General features: G+C 36.9%; 1 protein-coding gene across 2 annotated transcripts in view; it reads right to left on the bottom strand.

Annotated features, from left to right (window-relative positions):
• CDH12 (cadherin 12) overlaps nt 1-26,498 on the bottom strand; it is a 528,906-nt gene that overhangs the window by 111,413 nt on the left and 390,995 nt on the right. The window contains exons 2-3 of one of the 2 annotated variants that reach the window (XM_025147689.3): nt 23,970-24,080; nt 13,273-13,567 (exon numbers count right to left, since the gene is read on the bottom strand). In XM_025147689.3, the coding sequence (XP_025003457.1) occupies nt 13,273-13,567; nt 23,970-23,993 (319 nt within the window). In that variant the 5' untranslated portion in view covers nt 23,994-24,080. The remainder of the gene's footprint in view (nt 1-13,272; nt 13,568-23,969; nt 24,081-26,498) is intronic. The other variant, XM_025147686.3, reaches the window with a different exon arrangement.

Below are 26,498 nucleotides of genomic sequence, written 5' to 3'. Positions count from 1 at the left end.
TGGAAAAGGGGACCGTTTGCTTTATTTCCATTGATCTTCCTACTTCTTTAGAACCTGTTTAGTTACAGTCTAGGAAGCATGACAACCTACCTTGTAATGGCAGAGAACTAGCAAGCAAGGATCTACTCCATGCTTGGCTTCTCAGGTTGGAATAAAAAATGCTTCTCTAGTAATTTAGAAGCCACTTGTTTAAAGTCAGTCAGCTGACCTGGGGCATGACTCACAAAATGGACATCTGTTTTCTTCAGAAAATATTTTAACAGAACTGTATGTCTTTATCTTTCAATTCTACAGAAGGTTGTAAAAATAATTGCTCCTCTGGAAAGGTTACAACCAGCTCTGTTGAGATCTATGTTGATCAAAGGTTGGAGGGACATTAAGTTCATGTAAGACCTGCAATAATCCTTTAATCAGGAAAAAATTAATGTGTATGGGATAGATGCGTTAGACTGCTCATCCATGCTGTTTCTTATTACAGCTGAGGAGAAGTGGCAAGTATCTAGGATCACTGAATCTTAATGTCCACAGTCAGATACACTTACTTAATTGGACAACATGCCATTTAAAAATACTCCATCATGTGCTGTTCCTCACTGTGCAGTATCTTTATGCCCCTGTTTTCAGTAGATCTGTTTTTCCTAAGCTTTCATTTTCATCTGCAGTATCTTTGCTGTAGACTTTAAATCTTACAGAATTATCTGAACAGAGAACAATCTGTCATTCACAGAATATTTGCAATTTACTTTTTTTTTCTCATTGTTCTATTAAAGCCAGATTGTCATGAACACTTTTCTTATCACTCTGGGCCTTCCTAGGATTACATCTAATTTGCCACATGGAGTTATTTCTGCACACAGAATTAAAGCCCTTAATCTTATTTGGTTTAGTGACTCCCATTTGCTTAGCAAGCTTGGAGACTATTTTGCCTTCTGTTTTGGCCTATTCTAGGACTGATGATGACTTGACTGAGCCACAATCCATCAGTGACTTAGGCCAGTTATCTCAGTATAGAATATAATTAATGTCTGCTTTAATTATTTTGACTTAATGCCATGTTATATACCAAAATGCGGGAGAAGAACACTAGATTTACATATGCTCATGTCCACATAAAATATTCTAAAAATGCATTTTAAATCTGGCTTGTTCTCATTACTTGCAGTTTCTTTGTAAAAAGATGACTAGGACATGACTGTTTGTCATGAATGAAGACCTACCTTGTGCCAGTGAAGTTTTGTACTTTTTCCTCTGAGAAAAAACTGTAAATAGAACTGAACTAATAAGAAAAAAATAGCTCAGTCTTTAAAGAAAAATGATGTTCCTAGCCATGCAGGCAGCAGCTTGAAAAGCAGCTTTTATAAAACATATTTAAGGTTTACAGTCACTTGGTGGCTAAGAAAAGTAATACTTCTAAAATATCTTTAATGTTTAAAACCACTTGGTGGCCAAAAGAACAGGTCTTGCTGAAAAGATATTTAAAATTTAGAGCCTTTCTGTGGTACAGAAAAAGCAACTTCTTGTTAATTTTTAACATTTACAGTTGATCAGTGGCTACTAAAACAACAATCAATACAACATGTTTTGTGTTTAGACATTCTGTGTGCCTGTCTAGAAACAATTCCTGCATTTCTCAATGCTACACTAAAACACCTTTCCTTCAGTGACAGTGTCATTGAGAAAAAAATAACTCATAATCCTAACAACACAATATGCAATATATTCTAAACCAAGAGAGGATTATGCAAACCACAATGCAGTACTAATAATTACTAAGCTTCTCAGTGTATACTAAAAGAACTAACATGATTCAGCATCATAAAAATAACCATACATTTACACGTTTAGAGTAAAACAAAATAGTTCAGTTTTAATAATAAAATAATAATAGTACTGGCTGGGAAACCTGTCTACATCAAAAGACTTGGCTGTGATTAAGTGTTATGTACATATGATCCTAAACTGGAGCAAAGTTGCAGTGTGGATAGCAGTGTACTGGTTTTATCTGTTGGGAAATTAATTTTTGATTTTGACCATATATAGTTCAAAACAATAAAGTATGTCTGGATATATACGAAGTGAGACTCACATGCTTCAGATGAATTCAGCACTGATACTGATATTCATTTTGGATGTTTGAAACAAACATGCAGAAAAAAAAATTAACATCTTACTCTTAGCAGCAAAAGCTTCTTATACATTTTGCTGTGTGTATGCCTGTGCATATCTTTCCTTCTACAGAATTCTCCTGGCTAAAAATATTTTCCTTGTTTTGCTGACAAATTCCAACAGTCAGTGCGTGAAATAAAACTCACAGCCAGTATTACTATAGCCAAAATCCTTTATCCTTGATTCTCTGGATTATTTTCTTTCTCTCTTTTGATCTAAAGGGTTTTGTCTATAAGGTTTTTTATAGCAGTTAAATCTGCCTATGTTCATAGTGATCTATCATAATGTCAAGAAACACTTTTGTTTCAAAAGCTTTTATTGCTTACTAGTAATTTTCTCTCAATGACTCAGTGTGGGTATTTTTTTTAATTTTTTTTAAATTGTTTTCATGTTTATGTGTGTGTGCAATGCCCTTTGTATACAGGGAACAGTCTTAGACAAAAAGCAGTCATAACTTGCCTTTCCTTCTGCTCCTTTCTTAAAACTCACATTGGTTTACAAAGGCTATAGAACATATTGATCATCGGTGCAGCAGAAATTTTTATCCATAATTATAAAAAAGAACCACAAAGACAAGAACTGAATTAACAAAGCAGTTCTAAACGAGATACTGCTGCAACATCAACTGCAGTGTGCAGAATGACATTTGATGTGACTGGCTGTGGGACAGGAATTTCTCTGAAAAGCTGTTGGCATGAAGAAAGCACCAGAACTGTCCCAGGTGCTGGACAGGTTGGTAGACGTGTATCAGTCTGAACCTATAAAGTACCATAAGGAGGCCTTCATGAGGCCCCAGTGAAGCCTCACCTTGGAGTACTGTGTCCAGGCCTGGGGCCCCCAGCACAAGAAAGATGTGGAGCTGTTGGAGAGGAACCAGAGGAGGGCTATGAGGATGGTCATAAGAGTGGAACACCTCTCTCATGAGGAAGGTCTGAGAGAGCTGGGCTTGTTTAGCTTGGAGAAGGCTCCTGGGAGACTACACTGTGGCTTCCAGTACTTGAAGGGAGCTTATAAACAGGAGGGGACCTAATTTTTACATTATCTAATTGTGAAAATAAAGGGGAATGGCTACAAACTAAAAGAGGGAAGATTTTGGTTAGATATTAGGAAGAAATTAATTACCCAGAGGGCAGTAAGGCACTGGAACAGGCTGCCCAGAGAAGCTGTGGATACTCCACCCCTGGAGGCTTCCAAGGCCAGGCTGGTTGGGGCCCTGATCTGGTGCAGCAGCCCTGTCCATAGCAGGGAATTTGGAACTATATGGTCTTTAAGGTCCTTTCCAATCTAAGCTATTCTATGATTCTATGAATTATTACAGTGTTGTGAAAGTAAGCCACTCTTCATAAAACCTTTCAAAATTGCTAAGTGAATCACTGAGTGTATATACATATTGTTTACATAGAAAAACAGCATTTCAATTTTCATAAAGCTTTGAGCAAGGCTCCAAACCAAAGACTTCATTATAAATAAATAAATAACAATGAAAATAGCAGCAACAATAATAGTAATAATTTAAAAGAGAAAACATCTTTTTAATGCCCAAATAAAATGTAGAAATCAAATGGTAGGGATAAATGACCTTTTTTTTTTTTTTTTTTTTTTTTACTAGAGGGAGGCTGCCATTGCCATCTGAACTCATAGTTTGCCAGTAAAAGAGAATATATAAGCAGGTGACAACTTGACAAAATGAAACACTTGACTGCAAAATGTTGCAGGGGAGTGAAAAGGTACCAAGTCACTGATGACAGGAGATTTTACACGAAGATGGACAGTCGGCTGAATATAAGCCAGCAGTGTGCCCAGGTGGCCAAGAAGGCTAATAGCATCCTGGCTTTTATCAGGCTTGTATCCTGTGGAGAGCAGAACTAGGAAAGTAATCCTGCTCCTGTACTCGGCATTGGTGAGGCCTCACCTCGAGTACTGAGTTCAGTTTTGGGCACCTCAATACAGAAAGGATACTGAGGTGCTGGAGCAGGTCCAAAGAAGAGCTACAAGGCTTGTGAAGAGCTTGGAGAATATGCCCTGCAAGAAGCAACTGAAGGAACTGGGGCTATTTAGTTTGGGGAAAAGGAGGCTGAGGGGAGACCTTAATGCTCTCTTCCAGTACCTGAAAGATGCTTACAGCATGAGTGGGGTTGGTCTCTTCTTACTCGTGACAGGACGAGGGGAAATGGCCTCAAGTTGTGCCGCAGTAAGTTTAGGTTGGATATCAGGAAAAACTTTTTTACAGAAAGGGTTGTTAAGCACTGGAACAGGCTCCCCAGGGAGGTGGTTGACTCACCATCCCTGGATGTGTTTAAAAACCATTTGGATGTGGTGCACATGATTTAGCAAAGGGCTGTTAGAGTTAGGGTAAGTTTGGTTAGGTTGTGGTTGGACTTATGATCTTTAAGGTCTTTTCCAACCTGAGCAATTCTATGATTCTGTGAAAGTAACACACCTGGGAAAATCTACTTTATCAGAACTGTCACACAGATGGGTTGTAGTTCAGTTACGTATCAAATGTTGTCTGTGGAATCACTGTGGAAAATCCTCCTGAGCTATCAGTTCAATGATGACCCATAGACAAAAGAGGTAAAATGATTGATGGGAATTATTAGATATAGAAAAGAGGATAAACAAGTCATTGTTATCCACCTATTCAAATTGAGTGCAATTCTATTTTGAATATTCCATCCAATTCCCATCACCATCTTTGAGGACTTTGAAACACTAGAAAAAAAGCATGGAGACCATAGTGGAGATGGTAGAGCTGTAGACAGAACATGCACAGATTGTACCACCAGATATCTCCCCATAACATTGTATAATTCCATTTAAATACCTTTCTGGCATCTACAAATTCCACAAGTAATATATTCCACAGCATGCTGAATGCAATTCCAAAAGTGCTTAAAAATGCACTTCCAGAAGCCAAGTTTTATAACAACGGAAGGACCATCTCCATGTCTCATAGCCCTTCCTCCTCAAATTCGGCCCAGGTATAGGAGAAATGCTAAGTCACAGACTGAAACAGCAGTTGAGCACCTGGTGGGAAGGTAGGGCCAACCCAGGGAGCTTGGGTATGTGCAATGCACCTGAGTGACTGGAAGGAGCAGAGCTAGGATCCACTGCTTCCCAGATTTTTCCAGACAATTCATTTAAGGATTGGCAGTAGAGGCAAGGGTATCTTGCTGGAGATCTCTGCCTACTTGAGGCCTTCCAAAATTAAGTGAACTTTGTTCCTTTGTCTCTGTGTCTATGTCTGTTGCATGTGGGCTTGTCCTCATTTGTTCCAGCCAAAGACTTTGCCACCCCACTATTATTGCTGTGCATAGTATAATGTCCATCACATTACAGCATTACACCAGCGTATGCTCCCAGCTACACACAGGCAAGCAACTATAGGCAACATCAAACCAGTGTGCAGGTTCCTGAATTTCTCTCTGCCCACCTGTTCATTGGGTAAATTTTCTACAGATTGATATCCTTTTACATCAAACTACTGGGTATTAAACATATACTTAAACATTATAAGCTTTTGTTGATGCTTAAGCATAACCCTTACTGAAGTATTAACTTCAGAAAGAATAGTGCCAGAGACTTCACAGAGACTAGGAAGAATATCCATAACATGCTTCTTGTTGCTACTTTGTACCATGCGGGACACCCAGTAAAAATAACTTGATACCAATTTTCTAGTATCATAGAGCACTGTAATGTTACAATTGAGGCCATTCCAAATAGAATTCAACTATAATCAGAAATACAGCTATGTAATGTGAACATATTCCATTACTATTTAATTAATAACCAAAAGGGCAGAAGAACTGCCATGATGACCTGTAGTTTGTAGAGCTCCCCATACCAATGAAAAGTTAATCTAGTGGAAAGGTATGAAACTAAATTGTTTGGGAAGGAACACGTGGTATCTATAACTTACAGAATTAATGAGTTTAGTATAGTCCAAGCTGTAAGAATAGAGGAATAATGGCAGCACCTTAGAAAACAAATTGCAAATTGTGGCAGAAGTTATAAGTTTGTCACATGTAATTCGTTGTTAATAATATGATCAACTGAAATATGTCTATTTGGTGAAAAATGCAGATATTTCTGTACAAATTTTTATATATGAAATACATATTTAGCTCTTTCCTTGAGTGTGTGTTAACTGGTATGCTACAGTTATGATTCATCTGGACTTGAAGTTTCAATAAAGGGATAACCTTTGTTTAAACTTGCCCTGTATTTGCATTCTTTCAAGAGCTCCGTTGCAAGAGAAGCTGGAACAGCCACCAGAATCAGCATCAAAGTTAATTAAGTTATATTTAAGGACAACATATTTTTCTAACTTACAAATGAAGGAGTTACCTTCACATTCTCAGTCTTCATACGTGGAGATTTCAATTTCTGGTTTGCACTACATTTTGGTATTCACACTATTTCAAGATAACATTTTCAGATAAGGATGGTTAAATCAAATCAATACCAGAAGAAAGGAAAAAAAAAAAAAAAAGAAAAAAGAAAAAGAAAAAAAAGAAAGTCTAGCCCTTAAGCTCTTGTAAGTTTCTTAACTAGGCATAGGCTAACAGCATAGCAATTTGTGTTCTTAAAATATTAGTTCTACTCCATCTGCTGAGTTTCTCTGTAGGGAACTTTACACCACTGTTCCTTCTAAAATAAATATTCTGTCATACACCATACAGTATTCTGCAGCTCCTTGCTCCAGTGGTTATGTAAGCAATGATATCAGCTTCTGAAACAACAGTATCCTTCCACTACAGTATATAAACTACACACATAGAAAGAATCTCAAATAATGAAAACTTTACATTAGTAAAGTAGCCTGCATGATACAGCAGTCTGTAACTAAGACAATTTTCAAGACAGTATCTTTTTTTTCTTTTGTTTGGGATAAATCTATTTGGATCCCTTTTTGTAGGCGAGTAGATTACACTGCATGTATGGAAGGTGCGAGGTTAATTGTTTCTGATGTAAAACAGGTAGATATTCCGTTTTGCAGATGTCTTAAATTAGAGTTTTAAAGCATAGTAAACATCCTGCTGATGTTAATTTTTCTGAGTAAACAGCACATGAAGAAATTTTCCCAGTTAGGAATGCAACATTAAATAGAAATGGTAGTCCCAAAATTATCTTGTCTTTAGAAAAATCTAAAAGATGAGCACTATCTTAATATTTTTTTAAGGAGTGGTAATGATTACAGGGAAAAACCAATCAACCACTCAAAAAGAAAAATCAGACAAAAAGCCCAACACAAACTAAAAACCAATCAAAGAAAAACCTCTGTCTACAGACAGTGTAGAATAAACTTCAATATAATTTCAAAGCAAATTTGCATGGAAAAGGTCAAATTTTGTCCTAAAACATGTATAGACAATAACACAGTTATTAGAAAATATATTTGCTGTATCCAAATGTCTCATAGTATCTCTAAATGTTATCTACATTCAGAAAACCTGATATTAGGGTCCTAGGAATTTTTATATCTTTTGCTATCACCAGGGTACAGGATTTTATTATAGCTTTAGGACTAGAGCTCTGAATCTGGGAATGAATGCTAAGGTATATTTTCAGCTACCAAAGCTTCAGTGACAGCAATTAATAGATGTTATAAAACTGGGAACAGTGTAGCTATGAAAATTTCTAAACTGTGTGTAAAGGCTCTGAAGGACACCTTGTTCCACAAGACTTCCCAGCTCTGTACATTCTTCTCCCACCACTGCAGAGTGTGGTACTTAAAAGTGTTTTGTATATTTCACCTTACTGCAGTGTCCAAATACATTATGTAGTCTGTGTTGTCTTGAGAATTTTACATGCTGCTTCTCTCTGAACATTGTCTATATTCTGCTCATCATTACCAATTAATTCCCCCTCTACTCGGCTCTTCTGAGGCCCCATCTGGAGTACTGTGTCCAGGCCTAGAGCCCCCAGTACAAGAAAGACATGGAACTCTTGGAATGAGTCCAGAGGAGGACTACTAAGATGATCAGAGGGCTGGAACACCTCTCCTCTGAAGAAAGGTTGAGGGAATTGGGCTTATTTAACTTGGAGAGAAGGCGCCGGGGAGACCTCATTGTGGCCTTCCAGCACTTGAAGGGAGCATATAAACAGGAGGGGGAACGGCTATTTATGAGGGTGGACAGTGACAGGACAAGAGAGCTTTAAACTGAGACCGGAGAGGTTCAGGTTAGATATTAGGAGGAAGTTTTTCACACAGAGGGTGGTGATGCACTGGAACAGGCTGCCCAAGGTGGTTGTGGATGCCCCATCCCTGGAGGCATTCAAGGCCAGGCTGGATGTGGCTCTGGGCAGCCTGGTCTGGTGGTTGGCGACCCTGCACATAGCAGAGGGGTTGAAACTAGATGATCATTATGGTCCTTTTCAACCCAGGCCATTCTATGATGATTTAGTATAAGCTTCTATGAAACACATTTAATCTTTGCATGTGAGTATCATGCAACAATAAAAAACAGTAAGCCGTTGGTCATCAGAGCCTGTCAGAGAAATGACTAGAAAGGGGGAAAAAGAATCATGTTGTAGCATGCTTCCCACAGAATACAAAAAATGTGCATGAGTGCAGTTCATAATAGACATTGTTGCAAAAATATAGTAAGTGAAGTTGAAAATATTTGGGACTTCAAAATTGATGACTAAAAAATCAAAATATATATATAAAAAAAGGAAGTGTTTATTAGTATTTTTGCCAAAGCAACCATATGCTGCACTAACTAAAAAATCAAAATGATTTCCTATACTATCCTCAGGCAATGGTAGATCTAGGCATTTCTGTAGGTGCAACTAAATAGTATTGATAATGGGAAGCAGTTTTGTTAAATCCTCTGAAAAATTTGAGCTTGTGTGTGGTAGCAGGGATAAGAGACTGCGTGGAAGTGGGAAGACATGGATCTGAGAAGGCACTATCTCCTCACACATCATAGAAGGCATTTTTCTGTATTTTTGCTGTAAGACAACCCAACAGCAAAATTTGTTACCTACTTCAGTGACCACTAATTGGAGTTTAGGTCTCCATTTAGAGTACTTTTCCCTTGTCTAGACTTTTCTGATCAATTTTCATCCATCTTTAATTTTTGCTATGGTGGGAAATAAACTGTTATGAGTTGATCTTTTAGAAGTAGTGAATATGCCAGAATAACATGGAGGTCAAGAAGATGTACTCTTGCCATAGCATTTGCTGTTGTTTTTCCAAGGGAGAATACATTGAAAGCTATTTATTTTAAATAGATGTCTGCAGGTTGCATAATAGTCATTTACATCTCAGTCTTGCAACTCCCAGTCAGTGTAAAAGCCATAGTGTGTGGCATACCTTGAAAAGAATTCCCCATGAAATCAAACCAGGATTAGTATTTTACCTAACATCCATAGATTACAGAATCATGGAATGGTTTGAGTTGGAAGGGACCTTCAAGATCATCTAGTTCCAACCCTGCTACTATAGGCAGGGACACCTCCCTCTAGACCAGGTTGTTCACAGCCCCATCCAACCTGGCCTTGAATCCTGCCGGGGAAGGGGCATCCACAACGTCACCGGGCAACCTGTTCCAGTGTCTCACCATCCTTACAGTAAGGAATTTCTTCCTAATATCTAGTCTAAATCTATTCTCTTCCAGTTTAAAGCTATTTCCCTTGTCCTGTCACTACCATGCCCTTCTAAGAAGTCCCTCCTCAGCTTTCTTGTAGTTCTCCTTTCTGGTGCTGGAAAGATGCTATAAGGTCTCCTTGGAGCCTTCTCTTCTCTAGGCTGAAGATATCCAGCTCTCTCAGCCTGAACTCATAGGGGAGGTGCTCCAGCCCTCTGATCATCTTTGTGGCCCTCCTCTAGACCTGCTCAAACAGCTTCATGTCCCTCTTGTGTTTGGGGGCCCAGAACTGGAAGCAATACTCCAGGTGAGGTCTCAAGTGCAGAGTAGAGGGGCAGAATCACCTCCCTTGACCTTCTGGTCACACTTCTCTTGATGCAGCCTAGGATACAGTTGGCCTTTTGGGCTGCAAGTGGACCTTGACAGCTCATGTTGAGTCTTTCATCAACTGACACCCCAAAAATCCTTCTCTTGGTCTACTCTCAAGTCATTATCTGCCCAACCTCTATCTATGCTTGGGATTACCCCTATCCCAGGTGCAGGGCCTTGGGCCCACCTCTCAAGCCTATCCAGGTCTCTCTGGATGGTGTCCCTCCCTCTAGTGCATCAACTACACCACTCAGCTTGGTGTCACCTTCAAACTTGTTGAGAGTGCACTTGATCCCACTGTCCATGTTGCCTACAAAGATTTTAAATAACACTGATCCCAACACTGATCCCTGAGGAATGCCATTCATTACTGGTCTCCACTTGGACACTGAGCCACTGAGTCTGAGTGTGGCTCCAATCCAGCCAATTCCTTATCCAGCGAGTGGTCTATCTGTCAAATCTGTTTTTCTCCAATTTGGTGACCAGAATGTCACGCAGGACAGTGACAAATGCTTTGTACAAGTCAAGTTAGATGATGCTAGTTGTTCTTCCTTTATCCACTGATGCTGCAACTCCATCATAAAATGCCACCAAGTTTGTCGGGTATGACTTGCATACATTTGTTTATTTTTCAAAAAGAAGACACGGAGTGTAACAGAATATACCATTAATCTCTATGTGCATACCTGTAGGTGAGTCATCCCTACGTGTTGGTACTGGGTCCTGATTTGTTTAACCTCTTCATCAATTGGATAACGGGACAGAGTCCAGCCTCAGTAAGTTTGTTGGTGATACAAAGCTGGGAAGAGTAGGTGACATGTGAAAAGGCTATGCTGCCATTCAACAAGACCTGGACAGACTGGATAGCTGGGTGGAGAGAAACCTTATGATGTCCAACAAGGGCAAGTGCAGAGTCCCAACCCCTGGGGAGGAACTGCATGCATCAGTACAGGTTAGGGGCTGACCTACTCTAGTGGAGCTCTGCAGTGAAGGACCACGGTGTCCTTGTGGACAACAGGTTGGCCATGAGCCAGTAGCATGTCCTTGTGGCCATTGACCATGAAGGCCAATAGTATCCTGGGGTGCTTTCAACAGAGTGTGTCCAGCAGGTTGAGAGCGTGGTTTTTCACCTCTATTCTGCCACGGTGAGGCCACATTTCTGTCCATTTCTGTACACCTGAGTTCAAGAAAGGCAGGGAACTACTGGAGAGAGTCCAGCAGAGGGATAAAAAAAATGTTGAGCATCTCTGTTATGAGGAAAGGCTGAGAGACCTGGGACTCTTCAGCCTGGAGAAGAGAAGGCTGAGGGGGGAATCTTATCAATGCTTATAAATACCTAAAGGCTGAGAATCAGGTGGATGGAGCCAGGCACTTTTCAGTTGTGCCCAGCAACAGAAAAAGGGGCAATGGGCACAAACTACATCACAGGAAGTTTCATATGAACATGAAGAAAAACTTCTTTACTTTGAGGGTGAAAGGGTGCTGGAACAAGCTCCCTGGAGACATTGTAGAGTCTCCTTCTCTGGAGATATTCAAGACCTGTCTGGATGTCTATCTGTGCAACTTACTGTAGGGAACATGCTTTAGCAGTGGGTTGTACTCGATGATCTCCAGAGGTCCCTTCCAACCCCTACAATTCTTTGTTTTGGTGATGTATGAGGTTAATGAAATAATCTCTACTTGTCTACACACATCACATATTATATACTACAACTGTTTATCACTAAATTTAAAACAGTACCCCATTAATTTTATGTAGAAACATGTGTAGATAGGTAGCTGCTTCCAGGAATGTCGTACAAAATATTACCACCTGTGTTGCACAGCTGAAGCACCAACAGAATCTCTGCACATTTTGTGGTCAGAAAACTTCTGAAACTGTTAGATACTAAAGGGAGCATTAAATAACTTGTAATGGCTTCTGGAGTACTGGGAAAAGATAGCTTAGCTTAGGAGGGAAAATGGCAACAGGTTCAAACAGTCTCTTGGTTCCCTAACCCAGTATGAAATTAATTTCTGCTTCCCACAAGGAAGCCCAAAGTGCCATCTGGCAGTGGATGCAGGTGGTGTGCTTGAGTTACAAGTGCACTGCTTGGGACCACTGCAGAATCAATCATGAAGAAGAGACCTGAAATATTCACTTATGGTATTTTCCTGCTCGAATGCAAGGTCAATGCTGTTTATGTCCTGACATTTGTCTATTGAGTTGTGAAAATTCTCCAAACAAAAGTCTACTTCAGTGCTTCAGCATCCTTATCACAGCACACCTTTCTTTGAAAAGTAAAGGATTTTGGATACCTCGCCCCTGGAGACATTCAGTGTCAGGCTAGGCCAGACTCTGAGCAACATAATCTGAGTGTAGATGTCCCTCTTCATTGCAGGGAAGTTGGACCAGATAACTTTTCAAGACTACTTCCAACTCAAACAATTATATGATTCTACAGTTCTCTGCTCCTACAGTAACATTTATGGATATGAAAATTTACCATATTTGCAGTGAATCTTCTGGTTTTTTTCTGTCTTAGGGATCTAGTGCACTCAATAACTTGAATAATACTTCTGAGGTTTTAAAGACCTCAGAAAAGTCTGGCTAGATCTCCCCCACTTCTATTTTTCATTGTGACTGCCAAGTGAGGGCAATAATTACTTTAAGCACCTATGAGGTAACAGGATAAAGAATTCTGCCTCATATCATAACTATGGGATTATGTAAATGCTATTAGTTATGCAGCAGCATAGACAGGAACAATAAATGGCATGATGTTTCACAGCAAATAATGAACACAAACTAGGAAGAAAAGGGAACACACTTCATCACATGCAATATCAGGTCTGGGAGTACAGAATCTCTGAAAGTTAGAGTATCTGCCATGAGTACCATTTCTTTTTTAACTCTTCAGGAGTTAAAAGTTAAAAGCACTCATTTGTGTATATAGCTTTTTAAACAAGCAAATAAAGCAAAAAATGAAACTGCAATATGCATATTTCTAAGTACAGAGTGAGACGTTTCTAACAGTAACTTTTAAAGATGTATTTTCATTTCAGCCTTCCCTTTCTCTCCTCAGCAGGAAATGCATATGGAGACAATTAAGTTATCAAGCACTATGCAATTAGTTATCAAGAGTTTAAAGCTTCTTACCCACTGGAGACATTTCTGGTACGCTGGCAATGTAAGGCCCATCCAGAAACTTTGGCTCATTATCATTAATGTCCTGCACTTTGATGATGAACTCTGATTCAGGCTCTAGCGGCTTCTTAGTGTCAACATCCACAGCCTGTGCCCGGAGTGTGTAGAAAGGTTTTTCTTCTCGATCTAGGCTCCTTATGGCATGAATGTCTCCAGTGGTCTCATCAATAGTAAAAACAGTACCGGCACCATCTCCTGAAAGGGTATATTTAACAGTGCCCACTCCCTTGTCCAAGTCAGAATGAAGCTTGAGAACAAAAAGAGAAAAGGGAGGAAAGAAACATTAATCACTTTTTAGGCTTGAAAGTAATTATTATTTTTCTCTTATGTAAAATAAAAGGTGTTAGAGGAACCAATTTCCTATGTCTTTAAGTGCACACAGAAAATGCAGGTAGAATGTTAATATTTTTAGCTCTATCTGGTATCTAGGGCAGGCAGCATTTCAAATTTTACCTGTTTTCTGCCATGAATGCTGCTCACTACTAGAACTGCAATGAAAAAGGGCTTCAGATTTGTTAGAAACCAAAACCTAAGACCAGTAATGGAAAAACACCAATAACTGCATCAAACAAATGTGAGATGACATGAGAGGGTGTCAAAATCCTTCACAGGCATTTGGCTTTCACAAAAGTAGAAGAGAATCAGCTCATTTTCATTTCACACACAGCTTGCTGAAATGCTAAACAAACTCAAAGTCAAACCTGGTTTAAAAAGGACAATGCACTGCTCCTCCATCATAATACATACGAAACAGAATTTAAAAGTACTACCTCTTTTCCACAAATATTAGATCATTTATTTCTATGCTTTCTAAGATACAGAAAGGATAGTTTGAAGCTCGGCTTTCTCATCCTTATTGGAAAAATACAGATAAAAATGTCAGTTCTAACTCAATCATTTTCATCTTCAATACCAATTTGCACATTCTCCAGCCTATTTGAATGTTAAATCTCTATTTCTACTTAGAGAAAATACTTAAAAACCTCCAAGAATTTGTGTGTGTCCTTTTGATCATTGTCTACTACAACGTTGTCTTGAACAGAAAATGTAGGCATTTTTGAAGTAGAAATATGGTCCGATGAATATCTTTCTCAATGTCTTTATCGGATTCATGCTCATCCCTTAAAATACTCACCTCCTTGTCCCACCTAATGAGGTCTAAAGAGATTTGCTATAATGGACACAGGCTGGAATGAAGTATTCAAGAGTGAATTCTCTTTAAGCAGATTATGGATATAGGCTTTATTTACATGATGTACTGCCCAAGGTGAAACACAATAAAGGAAACACGGGACACGAAATGAGATTATGTAGAGAATGAATTACTGAGAAACATAATGGTTTTGGTAATGGGGCAAGAAGCTAAGCTACAGAGAAAGAGGTAAAGGCAATTATTAACATTTATAGTTATTGCCTTGAAATTGAAAGTAGGTCCTTGTGACTGTGGAGGAGGTCATAGTTTGTGGGATAGAGTGAACATAAACATAGTCTCTTCTTCGTCTACCTTTTCATCATTCCTGCTTACTGAACATACTGGATTCTGATCTTTCATCTAGTTACCCCCTATATGGGATTTTAAATTATTTCTCCAGTCTGAAAGGAAGCATTTTGCTTCTTGAGCACTGGTTCACTGTGGAAAAATTCAAAGGAAATTAATTCTTTTCTTCCTAGGGAGTTAAATATTCCCTCCTTGTGAAATGAAAAGATAATGCAGCCTGAGATAATTAATATCTATTTCTTCCTCATCATTTTAATTTAAGTGGCTCGCAAGTATCCTGCTGTTCCATTATACCTCGCTCACTTAAAACTTGCTATTTTTCTTCCATTATCAGATAGAGGCTTACAGACACAAATGGAGTGAAACAAAATAATAAATCAAAAAGATGCTGAGAAAGCTCACAGAAAAATGTAATTTTATAAAGGGAATCTCAGCATTTTCTTACTTGCTTCACTGCATTAAACAAAGTATGTCTAGGCTTTATTGCAGTGTCCCCCTTGCTCCATACTCCTGGAAGAAGGAATATCACAAGGACAAAGAATATGATATCCAAGCAAGGATTTGTAAACAGGAAACCATGCAACGGATATTGCCTCTTCTACCATATCCTGTTATCAGACTTGGAACTAAAGCTGAAATGGTTGAATCTCTCTGATTGCCAGCTGAAGGGTTTAAGTTCAATTAGTAACAAATCAAGCTAGGCTTATACTACAGAGAAATAATTATAGGTTTGTTTTTTTTTTTTCTTCTCTCTAGTAGGGGAAAAAAATATAACAAGAAGAAAGCAAAATAATGAGTGCTAAAAGAATGAAAGAAGGATATAAGAAAACAAGCACAAGCCAATCTCTTTCAAATTTACTGGACTTGGTAATTAGTAGCATTAGCAATTCTGTTGTTTAGTTGTGTTTACTGTGCTTCAGAAATATCACTCAACTGGTATAACCTAAAAATCATTTCATTGATTTAGCCAGAATTGCATTAGCTAGGATTTGTCACATTGTGTTTATTTCATCAAATCATACCATGTTATAGGCTCCTCAAATGCTGTTGCAGGACAATAGGCAAATGCATACTTATTTGTAACCCATATTGAGCCATGCAATTTGTGGAGCAATTAAATGTTACAAAGCATCTAATTACTGTAGTTAAGTAGCTGATTGCTTTAATTTAAATTGAACTAAATTCTCCAGCAATAAAAAGAGATGCAACATTGACATTCACATGCAAGAGCAGACAGAGAGGAGCCAGCATTGGTTGGACTCAGAACCATAGAATCATTTGAGTTGGAAGGGACATTTAAAGGCCATCTAGTCCTCATCAATGAACAGGGACTTTCACAGCACTAGAAAGTAGTCTTGGCATTGAATGCTTAAAATTTTCAAGAAAGCAGTTTAAGCTTAAGAATAAACGTATGCTAGTGTATCTTGGTTTTATATGCTACATACTGTATTGCATTAGGAGAAAAAAAACACATTTTGTGCTGAAGAACATATGGAAAATTTGCAATAGACTACTTTTTTTCTGAGACTCTGTGCACCAGTAGTCTTTTTCTGGTATTCCATTTTTCCTTCTTATTTGTACTTATTTTCTAAGCCCTGCTTTGCTATTTGAACAAAACAACAAGACAAGAGCATAACTACAAAAATCTTATTGAAACTCCCCTGATGTTTACATTTCAGAATTACTTGGATTCATTAAGACTGTGTGATACAAACAAGTGTATTCATATGAATTTTCTTCACTGCTACATTTTTGTTGTAAATCCTTAATGTTAAAAATGCCACAAAGGTTTGAAAAATGCAAAGGATTCATTTCAAATATATTCTGTTATCCTCTCTACTAAGTAACACAGAGACAACTTTGGGGTCAGATCGTTGGACAAATTTACTGTAAGTGTAAAATTAATCATTTCTTGCAGCAAACTGTTAGTGCGAAAAACTGACTTTTTCTGTAATGGCAGATAAAGGCACATTATCTCGTAATTCTTGGTAATGTGTACAAACAATAACACATATGGTAAAGGAAAAGCCTGACAAAAAATCAAGTATGAATAATAAGATGGGGAGTATTGTTAAGTACACTACGTAAATCTATGCAGAAACTATGACAGTGTTCTTGAATCACATCCAATACCAGATGCTAGACTGAGTCAGTCTATTGGGCCACATGATCTAACAGTCTGTTCCATCCTGCGAGTAGCTGACAGCTAGTTTGCTCCAGAGAAAAGGAAAAAAAATGGTAATAAAACTCACCACAAGCGTGTCAAGAAATTATAAATTAGTTCTACAGGCAGTTATGTCTAATTGCTAGCAAGAATTTTGATTATTGCAATAAACATTATGGCAGGCCATAACACTTCCTGTCCTTCCTAACCACCACTTTTAAAAAAGCTATCAATGGTTTACTGGCTGGTTCAGCAGAGCAATTTTGCAAAATCCACGCCTCCAAAAAAAGGGAAACTGGGACCCCAAAATAATTAAAAACAGTGGCAACTATCTGAGGAGAAAGAAACTAATTTACTAAATACAGTATCAGAATGCAAGATAACACACTATAATATAATAAGAATTGAAGCAAATAAATCAAACGTAGTGAGAGAGTATCTGAAAGCTGTAGGCCTTACAGTAGTGCTGAGGTGATGCGTACGGTCGGGATGAGCAACAGGGAGGAGAGCTGAGGGAAAAAGGGATATCAGGTGATTTTTCCAGGGGTTATATCTACTCTCTGACCACAAAGCTCCCTGGGGAATGTAGTTCTAATCCGGACAGGTGCCCAGAACTGGAGCATTAACACATGTTATGATGCGGAATACCAGCAAGCAAAAGTCATAAAACCATGACAAAAGCCAATTTATTTGGTTTGGTAAACTCTTTTGTAAACAAACGTTTACAAAATAACTCTGAAAATAATTCTGCAGGAATTCAAAATCTAAAATTTTTAGGGGGAAAAAAAAAAGTAGGATAAGTACAATATTTTAGTAGCATATTTTATAGTAGAACATTTTAGTATTTTAGTAGAAAAATTAGAATTTTAGTGAAGAGGAAGAGGATGTAAATGAGAAACCTTTGATACTAGCCACTTATGAAGACTATTTGGAAGACTGCCCTTTTTAAATAGAGTTATTTGTGAAGATATGTATCACATAACACATTTTATATTGGCAAGTATTCTATGATTTACATAGAGTTTCATTTAAAACTTGATCATTAGATTGTCATTTGTGGCTTTTATATAAATGTAATTATTTCTTCCAAATAAAAACACAAGCTGTTCCTTCCCCCCCCCCTCCCAAGATACAAGGTAGTGGGGTCACAGACTTTAATTCAGGAAATCAACTCACCTAAAGAACAGAGCAATTGTCACTAACCAAATCAAATACTTTTATTTCCTCCTTCATCACACGCGCACTTAGAGACACCCTTCAGAGGACATTTAGGGACAAGACATTATCTGCTCATGTCACATTCACTATAAATGTCTATTGATCCAAAAATTTGGATGACTAAAGGCACCTTTCAAATATGTAGCTAATGTGCGTTAATCAGCCAAGATCCCAGACTAAAGCTGGTGTCAGGAAGAGTTAGGACAGAATATAAGCATATGGAAAGAAACAATAACTAAAATGATGCAATAAAAGAAAGATAAACTAAAAAGAAAAAAGGAGGAAAATAACAGTTTATATAGATAGTTTGGAAAATATAGTTTTGTTTCCAGATAAGGCTGAAAACTATCTGCAATAAGAAGGTGTATCTTTGTACTAGTTTTGTAAAGGACTTTTAATAGACATGTCCACCCACGAATAGTCTTAGTTCTATGACAATATTAAACAATAATTAAATAACTCAATTAAAGAAAAAAAATATATATACATATATATATATAATAAGGTAAGACTAAAAATAATTATTTGAAATAGCAAGCTGTGCATATCTTATGATCATGATTAATTTTCTTAGGAACATCTTGTTATAGTTTCTTTATGTTTTGTAAAGTATCTACCTTCAAGAATTAGCATTCTTATCTAATTTTTATAAAAGTGATAAAAAAAAAACATGGTTCTGCTTTCTTAAGTACCTTTTATATACTGTCAGATTTAGATTAGTATACTGTCTTATTCAAGAGGAATTAAACAGGAAGGTTTTCTACCCCTTTCCTAATGATTTGTTTGTCAAATAAAGCTGAGTTTTATTTAAATTAAATCACTGATTATCCAATTAAATAAAACCATTATCTCCTTCTGTCACAGGGATTTAGTTTAAGCATACTAAGTCAGACCAGACTTTTCCAATAATGAGTGTGGCTGCCAGTTAGTAATATTGATGGCAAATAAGTCATTAGGAACAAATTAGTGAAGAACAAAACCGCTACCTGACCTGGTCTGTTCAAATGAATTCTTATCTTTCTCATCATCAGTGACTTAAGGAGCTATTAATTTATGTTATTCTATGCTCCTCCAGAAAAAAAATACTTTTGTGGCATTATGCTGAAATAAAAAGTAACGTGCAAAAGCACATTCTGAAATAATTATCTTTTTCTTTCCAAATTAAATCAATTGCACAAATTGAAAGCTCTATCAACACCAACTTATTGAACATACAAGTAATTATACATGTAAGTTACAAGTTGCATATACTTCTGATGATGATTTTTGAACCATCATTTCAGCCAGAGTTGATGCATACAGAAACACTGTGTCCTGAGCTTCTCTTTTTAACTTAAATGTAAGAATTAATATTGGAATTCAGTTTTGCATAATTCATATTCTTACTGAACTCAACTCCAAATTACAGTGTGTCAACTAGTCTAAGACTATAGCTGTGCTGAATTTCATTTGGGAGAAATAATAAATAAAACATAATGTGACTTCTTCATCTTGCTCAAAACTGTGTACGTAAAGTATCTGAAAAGGTGTCAGGATGTTCATCATTTCTAGTCTTTCAAGTTTAAACCATGTTGGTTTAAAAAACTACTTTGTATTTTATGAATTAGAAATGTTTTCAATAGAGATCTTGCCCAAATAGCTGTGTTAGGTTCTGGATAATTTTTTTATCTCTCAATTTTTAGAAACATCTTAGTATGCAACCAGAGATATTCTCCCTCCAGTTCTCATCACAGATTTCCATGTTGCCACACCTGTTTTGTGAATTTCACTATGCCACCTCTTGGAGACAGATCCACGCACAGTTCCTAACTAATGGTTATGTTGACACAGAGGCTTTCTTCAGCACCCTCTGTTGTGTTCACACACTTCTGTACTGCTTGGAAAAGAAGGATATTTTGTAAGCATCTGTGTTCTGAAGAACTGGAACAGCTTATGGGACCAAGAATCTGTTGAGGCTTTTACCTACAACAGCATGGTAACAACAGACACAGATTTCGACAACAAATTTCAGTAATGGCAATTAGACAATAACTGAAGAATAAAAATTGAGGAAATACATTGAATTCCAATTTCTTATTTCTCCAGTGCAGTTCTATACATCTTACTGAAATAATATGACCTAAAATGAAGCGTGCAGCTGCTGGTGACAGCTCATTGGAAATTCTTCATCACATTACATTTTTATAATTTCAGAATTTTGTAAAATATTTTACAGAAACATAGCAGAGGATTGAATCTGAACACCATAGGTCCAAAGACCTCAACACATCAGATGAGAAAAGCAATGCTGTGAACATATCCATGTGAACAGATGTGGTATTTTCCTTTCACTACCATGTACTTGAAATTCATAGAAAGCTATCTTCTGGTTCAAAGGAATCTGTGTAAGACACTGCCTCTCACGGATGAATGCATTTCAGTTGGCAACAACAGAGATAGTTTGATTTACACCTGTGAAAATGACAATTCTCAGTCCACACCAGCACTTGGCTGGAATCCCAGTGACTATGTTGGAAGGTAATGCTGACATCTGAAACTGAGAAATGAAGAATGGGAAGTTATGATGACCAAGAGTCTGGAGAAAAAAAAATCATCACAGCTCTAAACAGCAGATACTGATGTTCCTTTTCAAAGCAATACTTACTTTTTAATTCTAAAATCAAATGAAAGAAATCCATTAAACCAAATTCTGCATTCTTGCTATTTAATTGTGCAAGATCTGCAGAACACTCGATGTTATTGCCGTAATTAACTAAAACGGCAAATACAAAGGTGTGGTGCTTTTTGTAGCTAGTATACATGATTGTAGCATTTCGCGTTTGAAACAGGAATCTGTGAGAGAAGCAAAAAATACCTGCATCTCTCTAGATACTGCATACATACTGGAATACATTATTTTGCATTATGATCCCTGTTGTACCATTTCCATAACATATATAAAAGATCTGTGCATGAAAATATGCATTACAATGTATGAATAAATACAGGAGCTTTTCCAAAAGTAAATCCCATCTTGTTATGCTGGCCCATGACATCAGAGGTGGATATTGGTAGTATGGCACTAGAGGTTGAACCTTGCCACCAATATTCCTTTCCATATTGTTGCCAGGTGACAGCAGGCAACAGAGGGGCAGTCTGACAAATTGATGTCTGACAGAAATTTCAGAAATTAAGCTGCTGGTAAGGTTAGATGTTTTCAGAGTAAAATGAAGTGTATGTACTTGCCAAGTGAAATGACAAGATCTGTTTCCTTGCAAGGGTGTGTGAAGGTAACTCATTTTCTGTAGAACTGCACTATAGAAGTCTTAAGCTACAGTATACAAAATCATATAGTTTATGTTCCATATTCCTTATATGTTAATTACTCAGGCTTTACAGTGAAAACACCACCAGCTACAGGGGACACATGCTTGAATACCAAATCCCACATGAATGGTGTATGAGATTCCTCACCTCATCTAATTATGGGCCATAGCATTATGGACAATGTTTTTCTTGATATTTTGATTTCCCATAGAAGCTGTAGTTACAGCTGATCAATTCCAGGGATGATTTTCCTCAAAGAAATTGCCCTACTGATGCCAACAGCAACACCTTTGTGTATGCTGAAGGAGTAACCATGAATATGTTACCAGGAAGACAGTGTATCTTCACTTATATTAAATGAAAAAAAAAAATAAAACAAAACAAACAAACAAAAAACCCACAAAGCTGCCTACTAACAGCCATCATGGAAAAAGAGTGTGTGGAATGGCACCTGTGGCTCTCTGCACCTTCAAAGTGCTTCCTAGGGTGATGTTCACTTCTCTGCTCCCAACTGCTAGAGTCAAATTAAATCCCTCACACTACCAAATTATCCTCTATTGTAACATCCCATCTAGCTTTAGCTATCCCCTTTTAGCCTGACTCTTCAAATCTGACTTGGGCTCTCTGACTCAGCTGTCCCAAAATTCCAGAGGCAACTTCTCCTGAAAGTCAAAGGCTTCCTAAATTAGATTTACCCTACTTTAGGCAGCCACAGTTTCCTGATATTCAGAGACATGGAAAGGCACAGACCACCACACAGACTCCTGTGGCTCTACTTAGTTGTCCATCTGTGCTGAAATATTTATTGTGTGTATATCTAAAAGACAAAAGTAGTTAATAAAATCACTTAAGATAAATATACAAATTATAAATGCCCTTAGCAGCAGCTCTATTGTACGTCTAAAAGAACTGGTTCTTGTAGTTAGAAAACAATAAGAAAGACAAGAATGGTAGGGTCTCTACCTTTTGAGTAAAGACATACCTGGAAACAAGCTGAAAGAGTTTCTGTTTAAGTCCATTGCATATGGAGAGGTCAAAGATTCTAAACTGATTTTACAAACTTATATTTAATTTGACGTTGATTGCAACCTAAAGTAGATAATAAACCGGCCATTTCATTTTTTATTTATTTTGGTATGTTCTTCAATGCTAATCTGAACTTGGGGGGTCTAAAAGCAAGGGCCTATTAAATTCTGTTGGTGCTGATTAAGCTTTCTCTTTCTCTCTCCTTTTTTTTTTTTTTGATCTTATTACTTCAAATATTTTTCTTCACTGATTGAAAATGAATATAAAAAATTCTTTTCCTCATGTCCTCATGTATTTAAATTTAGCACTATGTTAAATACAAAAAACTTGCTCTGTAAATCACTTGCTGTAAAGCACTGTCAGCTAAGATGTCTCTTTTTGCTTGATAATGATACTTCTGAGCAGGTAGGAAATGACAGATTAGAAAGATTCTGCTTCAGCCTGTGTGTCACTGTGACAAGATCTGCTGTCATAAAGTAGATAACTACTTCCATTTTCTAAATAGGAGGAAAAAAAAAAAAAGAAAACTCATCATCTTAGTTTCTAACACAGAAGTAAAAAAAAAAAAAATAACCCATACATTTGAGGGATATTTACAGGCACAAGTTATTATGAGTGGAAAAGAATAAAAAGAAGATCATATGAATTTTTAATCACCTAGTCTTCATTTGCCTTGGCCCTCAAAAAAGAAGAAAACACAACATTATACAAAATAAAATACAAAATGATGTAGTATTCATTAATCAATAATGCTTAAAGTGCATGAGATACAGCCATGGACGGTACAGCAGAGCATCTGTAGGAATTAATCTTTACCCTCTGCACATGTTTGAATTCCAAGAATGCACAGTTATGTTCTAGCTGCAAGATTTCCTCAGAAACAGCTTTTAAAAAGCTGAATTAATGTGAAATCATTTTTCCCCACAGAAGACTGCTGATTTTCTTCATGTTTCAGAAGAAGCATAGGAGAGGGTTATGTTGTAAATATGCCTTTCATATTGCTGAAACATTCAAAATGGTTTCAAGATTAAATTTTATTTGACCATGAAACTGTATCTCGGTGTACTCTCTACATCTCTGATTGAGGTCCAGGTAAAATTCACATAACAGTCAAATAAACAGCAATGCTACCATTAAAAACAAACAAACAAACAAACAAACAAAAAACACTACTGACTGAAGGTGGCTTCTCATCTGATCAACTTGCACTCTTTGTTTCTGAGACCAACAAGAAATTTGGTAAATAGAGCACTGGAAGTGATTAATGAACATCAGAGTAGCCGTTTATGAAATTTTGTGTCCTAAATGCAAGTAGATTGAACAATGAAAGAAGAGAATAAAATTAATGAAGAGATTCTACACAGTGATGAACAGAAACAAGTTTTTGAGGAGGCAATTTTGGGACAAGAGGAATGAAAGTGCTTCAAGAGCACATACCTTGTTGGCCTGCACACACACCATTTCCTACACCATGGGGTCAGCACTTCAGCCTGACATCATCTTATATGCAGATTGATGACTAAAATCAGTAGTGGGAGTAGGGGCATACTGAAATAAGGAGGAGGCAACTTGAGAAAAAAAATGAAACAAAAATTCTAAGCTCCCTTAAATATTTTTGCTGTCATGGATACAAGTTTTATTTCCAACTTTGCTGTATTAGAAATAATAACAAGAGGTCAAATCTGCAATTCCTTATTCAATTATATGTACTCAGAATATTATTATAGATCTTCAGGAACGGTACCAGCCATTTCAATAGATTGTATATGAGGTGGTATTGATGATTTAAAGCATAGCGAGTTAGATAGCATAATAAATAACATACATAAATTGTTACATTTCAGGTAAGTGACACACTGCATAGTTGGCATTTTCATCTAGCTTGACTGTCTGAAAAATTGTTTGTCAGTTTTTCAAACGTAAGAAAATATAATTAATTAAAAGACTCTACAGGGAGATAATCTTTTAATGGCATAAAAGCAGGTTCTTAAGGCATAAGTAAAGAATCAGACAGAATTTGTTCTTCAGACTTGGATTATTTGAAACAAGCAGCATTTATACAGCTCTATGCAGAATTAAACAAATCACAGAAATCTTCTGTGTTCAAAGTTATGGATACATTTGTATTTCACATGTCATTAAACTGCACTGTGTAAGAATATTGGAAAATTAGTATGTCTTCTTTTTAATAAAAATTTCACACCTATGTACCAGAAAGCAGTAAAAATAAATAAGTAAATTTCACAGCTCAAGTCTAAATCACTTCTGCTCAAACGGAGCAGTTCATTTATAAATCTCCATGTTCCTTCTGCTGGATTGTCCCAGTGCAATTATATTAAAAAATGAGATGAGTTTACATGTGGTTGTCTCCTAGCTAAAGAATTTACTTGCAAGATTTATTCAAGTTTTTAATGAATAAAGAAAAATGTTCATAAGAATGAGTGGAAAATACAGTGCAATAGATAAAAAAAATAAAATAAAAGGGCTTTGCACGTTAAGGCAGAAATAATTGCATGGCCATGGTAAGATCTCAGTCCTCTGTAATTGTGCCCTACTTACATTTTATACTGGTGAGATGAAACAATAGCTATCTCTGCTGCTGCAATATGGAATGGAAAAGGAGGATGCATGGAGAGTCATTTACCCCAGAGAGATAGGGCAGCAAGGTTATTGCTTCAGGGACTTTGAAGAGGGAAGAAGGTAGAAGCATGGTAGAGGAGCTGTGTCTGGGTGGGTTTATATTCCATCTCTTTCCTGACAGAGCTGCTCAGTGAAATAACAGAGGTGTTAATTTGTTCCTAATCCTTCTTCACATGGTCCTTCCAGATATCCTGGGGAAAATAATTTACAAGGGCAAAATCTCTCCAGGCTCCAGAGAAACCTAACTGTGTCAATAAACGCTGAAACTGGGCCTCGAGGATGTCAATGACAAAACTCCCATTGTCTGTATTATCATTCAATAATAATTAGGGCCTCGCAAGAACTGGAAGAATACTTTCCTGCAGGGTGACAGTAAACATTTCCTTTCATTTCATTTTATACTCTTAGGTAAGTTTTCTTTCCAGTTTTTATAGTTTTAACAGATCAAAGACATGAAAATAGAAACAACTAAAAGCCTTTTCTTGCACAGAAATAATACAGAACCTCAAACACTACTCAATTTCAGAACCTCAAATAATACTCCAAGAATGGAGAGGTAAGCTAAAATTGATCAAATAATGTTTTTTGTGATTTTAACTATAAGACTTCAATTAGACAAATTACTGTGAAATCCTACTGGTGGAGGAGTGCCTTGTTCTGTAACACAGGTTTGATCTATTTATTAACGTTCACAGAAGCAAAGCTCCTCACACTGATAAATGTTGCAGCTATTGACCACTAAATTCACCTGAATTTGTGATAGTTGCTGATTATAATCAAGGAAGTCACATTCAAAGAAGGAAGCATTTTTAGTAATTTTCTTACAAAACACTCTTTTAGCATGACAAGTGATTTGCATACACCCTATTTGAATATAACACGTTTGTGTCTCTCTAAAGAGACGGTGTAAACACTCATGACTAATGATAAAGACCACATCTACTTTTTCTATGACAAAAAAATATTTTCATTTAGCAAATAATACAAAATCTCTGCTGTGAATAAGTCACCTGGAGAAAATACAATCCAGTGACATATGATTAATTTTAACCATACTTGAAAGGCATACTTATAGAAACTACATGTTCATTACTAAGATCAGAGAACAATTACATCTATTCAGAATTAGATCAGTTAATCCTAAACTAATTAGCATCTGTTTGTTAATGAAACTCTTATTCTAGTAATATTTGCTCCATAAATTGAACTGGATTTAACAATAAAGGATAATGTAGTCTAATTTACATAGGACAATAAGTCAATTACTGTAAGAATTGAATTCATTCAGGAACATAATGAATAAGCAAAGTGCTTTTGCTTAAACCA

This window comes from Gallus gallus, chromosome 2, assembly GCF_016699485.2.
Source record: "Gallus gallus isolate bGalGal1 chromosome 2, bGalGal1.mat.broiler.GRCg7b, whole genome shotgun sequence".
Lineage (NCBI taxonomy): Eukaryota > Metazoa > Chordata > Aves > Galliformes > Phasianidae > Gallus > Gallus gallus.
Note: the sequence above shows the minus strand (reverse complement) of the source record. Positions and strands in the feature narration are given on the sequence as shown.